General features: G+C 39.4%; 1 protein-coding gene across 1 annotated transcript; it reads left to right on the top strand.

Annotated features, from left to right (window-relative positions):
* Positions 1-4,470: 4,470 nt before the first annotated feature.
* On the top strand, positions 4,471-5,200 carry LOC104518233 (small EDRK-rich factor 1; the record flags this gene model as incomplete). The annotated part of the gene is made up of 2 exons (XM_010171455.1): positions 4,471-4,583; positions 5,128-5,200. Coding segments are annotated over 2 exons (186 nt in total), but the record flags the coding sequence as incomplete, so codon positions are not given.
* Between the last annotated feature and the right edge of the window lie 905 nt (positions 5,201-6,105).

Here is a 6,105-nt window from a genome sequence, read left to right as displayed (position 1 = left end):
AACAGTAACGTTCCGTTGCAGTCCTGGCTACTGTCCAGACTGTAAATAAAGGGCTTTTGTATCACTCACTGCCCAATACTGAATATGATGTGGCTTAAATGGTGGTTGTTAAGGTTGTAATTTAAAGGGAACAAGACTTGTTGATTGTCACCTTATTTGAAAGTAACGTTGGTATTTCTACTCTAAAATGGTAGAGAACTGTGAACCAAATGTGAACTAGAATAGTCTGGTTTACCTAACTGGAGGGCTTGGTGTTTTGGCTTCTGTGTGTTATATTTGGTAATACAGAAACTGCCTGTGTTTAATTGGGGAGGTGCTTTTTACATTCACACTTAAAATTATGTGCCTTTGGAGCCACTGTACTGCTGGAAGTGCAGGTGAAGACCTGGACTGTAAACAGTTCATGCACAGACCAAATGCTGAATGGGAGGAAGAGGCAGGTTTATGGCTTTTTTTTTTTTTTTGCACTGTTCTGTGTGATGCTAAAATAAACATAGCCTAAGGTTAAAAAGTACACCATCCCACACCTGAGCATAGCACAGTCATAACATTTAATTTTAAATGATCTATTTTAATACAGTATCTGAAATCCTAGAGGTGTAGAAGCTGTGGTGTACTACCATACAGTCTAGACTTAGCTTTAGTACATGCTTGTGGAGTCCAGTCCTTTGTTGTAAATCAGACCTGGACTAGACCCTGTGATTTCAAGTGGACATATAGTAAAAGAGAGTAAGAATGGATTTCTTATTAACAGTGACTTACTGTGCCTCTGAGTTCATAAATTTATGGTACTTGTTGCACTGCCAAATTTCAGAGTACTTGAAAGCTGAATAAATTTGTGAAGATGGTGAAGACCAGATGCATTGGAGGGGTTTTGTCACTTGTCTTCCATTATTGCTTTGTGCTTGCATCAAACTGCTTTGTTTACTTTTGTGTTCTATTTTTGGGACATGGTGGCAGGTGCTTTTCTTCTGCTTGTAAATTCTGACATGTAATTAGATTGCTGCTCAGAAAGAACTCCAGATATTATGACCTCAGTAGCCAATCCTTAGTGCAATTCTCTTTGACCTCCTTACAGAAGAGATGATTACTGCTTGTTCCAGTGCTATTCAGAGGTCTTTTGTTTCTCTTTGTCTTCAAGAACAGCTGGATTGTGGAGTTGGAAGAGCAGAGACAGGTTGAACTAAGGTGTATGTCTTCCAGAGGCCAACAAGGATGGAGAATACTCAAGCATAGGTATAAGCAGGAATTTTTTTACTGGCCTTTATGTAGCAGTTCATACTTGAATTTCACATTACAGGAAGCGGAATTGTGTTTGGTCAGGACTTGACCACACTTAATGGAAGATTTAGGTTTATGTTCCAGAATGTAGAAGACAGCACTGTCTCCCTCATTCAGCATCCCAAGTGAAGTACTGGGGCTAAATGGTCCTTGGCAATGTTTACTTGAAAGCAGAGATGGTACAAATAAGTTTTTCTTTTCAAATAGTTGTTTGGCTCTGTGTGCCTTGTGTGCATACTGTATGGCTATACTTTTCTTCCTGCTCTGCTTTACTGTCCAGAAGTGGCAGCCAAGCTTTCTTTCCATTGATGTCATTCAGCTTGGGTCTTAGGTTTACAGTCTTACAATGTATATGGAATAACTCTGCAGGCACCCTGCATGTTTGCTTGGAAACGAAGGAAGTGCATAAGGTTAACAGTGGAGAGTAACTGCTATGTTAATTTTGACTATAGCAGTGTGTTTTGACTTCCTGCTTCTTTTTCTTTGTGGTAAAAGAAGATACTTTGTTTCTTTAAGCACCACAGAAGACATTAATGCCTCCTGAGCACCACAAAACTCAAGAACCATTTATAGCCTGGAATGTATCATCTGCTTGTGAGTCATCAGGTTCTAATCAACACCAGTACTGCCAGAGATAGATAGCTGGTTTACTTCAATTCTGAACAAGTAGTGGCCCTTCTATGTGGACTTTGGGGACAGGATCTCAGTGAGGATGGAGCAGGAGTTCTCTTCGCTTTTTTGAAAGGCAGTATTTGATGTCCTGTCACAGATGAAGTGTATCTTCCAAGGCAGGAGCAACCCTCAGGAAACAGCAGTCATAATATAGTGCTTTCATTTGGGCTTCTGGCACCTCTGGCCAGACAGTACACATACTGATATGAAGAATGCACAGAACCTCTGTTTCTGCAAGGTTGGTCTTGTCTACTTGTTGACACAGCAGGTACCTTTATCAGATAAGAAACAGGGTGACTACAAAGCTGTGGATTGTATCACTACATTACTGTTTAAAATTGACCTAGTCCTAAACTGCTTCCATATGCTTGAAATTACAGATGCCTGAAGATTGGAGAAATCTGTTTCTGAGATTGAAAGATGGCATAGGTAGTCTTAAGACTGGAGAGAGATTGAAAAGAGGCACAACAGAAATTATGCAAAGATGGAACGTTCATTTTTGAGCATAGAAAAACATTGACATGTTTGTTCAACAGCACAAGTGGTTATGCCTAGTGTATCTGGAATACTTTGAGTCCAAAAGAAGCAGGGCAAGAAGAAATACCAAGCAAGTGAACCAACTCTGGTGGGTTAGAGCAGACTAGAGCTGTAACAAGGTGGATACTGAGGCATGATTGTCAGCTGAGGCAGAGTAGTTTGTAATTGTGATGGCTGTAGCCAGTGCCTGGAAGACCTTGAGTATTTAGATGGAAAGTTGCATCTGCTCTGAGTAGCAGTTGTGATGTGCTGGTTTTGATCTTTTGCATGCAGGAATGTTGTCTGATCAAAAAGATTGCATTCCTAACTGGCCAGCAGTTCAGAGCATTGTTAGTTGTGGGGAAAGCTTGCTGTCCCCTGAAGAGGGGTCCTCCACAGAGGCAACTGTAAAGTTTTTGCGTCTTTATACAGTGTTACTCTTCTCGCTTTTGTTGAAAGTGAGGCTAAGCACTTGCTAAGGCCATGCTTAAGTGCTGCATTTGATTTAAAATTAAAAAATAAAAATGTTTTGAGATCACCTCTTTAATAGTATTTGAGTGTAATTAATTGAATGGACTAACAGTCCCTCACAAGCAAAGTAGGTAGAACAACTGTACCTGTGCCCTTGCTGCCAAGTTAAGAGAACACCTACATGGCGAAACTCATAAAATGAGGAAGATTGAAGACACACATGTTGGTTTACAATAAAATCTAAAAAGTGTGCACAGGAAAGAATGCTATGAACAGAAGCCCATAATAGTGCATGGAGGCAACCTTCCTGAATGTTTGCTGATTCCTTCAATAGCATGAAAACACTCCTCACATATGAGCAGCAGTAGGGTTGTCCAACCTGTGCAAGGACACATTCACGCACCTGTTTTGGGAAAGTGATAAGTCATTTTATTCTGAACAAGGTGTTTTGCTGAGGAACTGGAGTTTTGGTTGTGTGTTAACTTCAGTGTTGTCAGCCCCATTCTTCTGCAAGGGGCTGTGTGACATATATAGTAGGTCAACAAAATCTTGGTATGAAGCTCTATAGCTGCTGTAGCCTCATACTGCATACATGTCAGCTGCCTTGGAGCAAAAATGAATGAAACTTACGTGTGGCTGTGTGTTCTCTGCTTTCATGGTTCCTGGAGTAAGGCAGCTTCAGGATTTGATAGTGCTAGCTGAGCTTCTGGGCTATTAGTGCCCAATAATGCATTATGAATCCTGTGTTAAGTATTTTTGGGGATTTTATCCTGTAAAATGTAAAGTCAAAATTCCCGTATATATTAACTATACTGGTCATCTTTACATGTCTGCAGATGACAAGTAGTTCTTTCTACAAATACATGCAAGGGCCCTAACTGCTATTACTAAGTATGAGTAAGACTTAAAAAGTTCATTGTGCTTGACCATGGGATGTGGTGGAATCCATCAGTGATTTTGTTTGACAGCACTACAGACTGAAAGCCAAATGGATGTTTCTGGATTCCAAATACTTAACAGCCATTTGCTTTTTGATTTCCTGGAGGGCCTTGGGAAGAGTTTGAGGAAGTTCATAAATTCTCTCAGGCTGCCCTCATTTTAATGCTGTTCTTTCAGTCTAAAATTAATTTGTAAGTTATACTGGATGCTGGAATCTGTTTGAGATATAGAGCATGGCTCCTTTTTGGATTAGTCACTGTTGTCATTTTGTCCAGGCTATTAATGGGATGGTGTGCCTTCAGTCTTCTATGAGAAACTGCATTGCATTTCTGGAGGGAATACTGGAATGGATTTTGGTGATCTCTTCTACATGACCTGTAGAAATGTAAATGTGAGAACTAACAGGCTTTCATGCCTCCCATTGTGCACTGGAGGGGGAGACCATGATGGAAGACAACTGCCAACTACAGAAGATACTGCCATACCAACTTTACAGATTAAGCCAAACCTTAACACCTTCACAAGAGACTTCTATACAGGCAGACTGTGTCTTAAAAAGTGGTAGTACCTGTATAAACTATACATTATCTTACAGGTGGGAACCAGCGTGAACTTGCCCGACAAAAGAACCTAAAGAAGACTCAGGAGATCCACAAAGGGAAAAGGAAAGAGGATAGCTTGTCTGCTTCTCAGAGAAAACAGAGGTGAGATCTAGCACAGTTGAGTGAAATGGTTGGGCAAAATAGGAGGGGTAAATGGGTCAGAAAGAATCCAGTGTCTTAGCTGAAATAGCGTTTAAGTACTTTGCTTTGATTCACTGTCCATTCACATGCCAGAGCATAAACTGTGGATGTAGGTTTTACTGAACCTGCTGTTAAACAGACTTATTTTTGGCAAGATCTGTAAAGCTTTTATTTCTTTTGAGCAGATTTTTACCTGGTACAAACAGGAAAAGATTGTGTAATACTTTCTTGAAGGTGTTTGATCCAATTTTAAAATTAAAAGAATTATATAAGGTCTGCTAATCAAGTAGCTTGTCTACCTCATGGGGTACAATACTAAAAAAAAAAACCCAACCCTCCAGGATAATAGAAACAGTGTGTTCATGGCTAACTGAAAAGTTTTATACTAACCTTTTTTGTTCTTGAAATGAGGGTTGCTAAAGGGCAAAAACAAGCTGGAGGAGACTCATAAAAACAGTGAGCCAGTATCTGAAATGCAGCTTTTTTTTTCTTTTTTTTTTCACAGAGACACTGAAATTATGCAGCAAAAGCAAAAAGCAGCCAATGAAAGGAAGTCTCTGCAGGCAGGAGCAAAATGAACTGCCTGTATGGAGAAAACAGTGCACCAATGAAGCAGAAGCACCTAGAAGATCATTCATAAGTGTCCAGCCATGAAATGATTAAATGTCTATCTGCAGTGTTGTTTGACTAGCATTAGTTTAGAGTATTTTCTAGTTAGCATAGGCTTAGTTGTCTGGAGTCCTGTTTCAAAACTGACTACACGCTTCTGCATGGGTATGAATAATTGTACCAAGCAATAGCTTTACTCCTGCATTTGTTGGTTTCACTTAATGGTTCCAGTAACAATGAATTTCTGAATCCACAGTTAGACCAGATTTTCTTGTCTTAATTCTTAAAGTACAGCTTCATGCAGAATGGAACACACTTGTAAATGTGCTTAACCTTACAGAGGTCTGAACTGTAAATTTAACCTTAAACTATTTTTACAATAAAATGTTGCACAAAATACTGTCTAATCTGAAATGGTTATGCTTGATAATGAGTGGATTTTTAAGAAGTTACAAAGAACACAAAGAATAGATAGAATTGTGGATAAATGCAATATGAGTATGCAAGTATAAATAAACTTCATAAGAAATGCATATTATAATCAATATAATATGCAGTGGTAAGTCTGCACTATAGAAAAATATGCCTGTTGAGTTGCAGACTTAATCGGTGTGTGTTCACTACTGGTTCCTACTAACTTCAGAGAAGCTGCAGCTTGAAGTTAATGAGTTGCAAATGTAAGCAGATCTTGGAATTGCTGTGTCACTAAAATGATCTAAAATTGCCACTTAAACTAGCCTCAAGAATAAAACTTAGAGTGAGAAAACACAATGCTTGCTTTACAGACATGCATGAGGTGAAACTGAAGGAAATGGGTGGAAGGGGAGAACGTTGGTAAGTTCCAGTGGCTGTACCTGCCTTTATTGTGAAATGG

The sequence above is a fragment of the Antrostomus carolinensis genome, unplaced genomic scaffold (assembly GCF_000700745.2).
Source record: "Antrostomus carolinensis isolate BGI_N321 unplaced genomic scaffold, ASM70074v2 scaffold41777, whole genome shotgun sequence".
Taxonomy (NCBI): domain Eukaryota; kingdom Metazoa; phylum Chordata; class Aves; order Caprimulgiformes; family Caprimulgidae; genus Antrostomus; species Antrostomus carolinensis.
The sequence above is the reverse complement of the archived record's forward strand: the minus strand, read 5'-3'. Positions and strand labels throughout refer to the sequence as shown.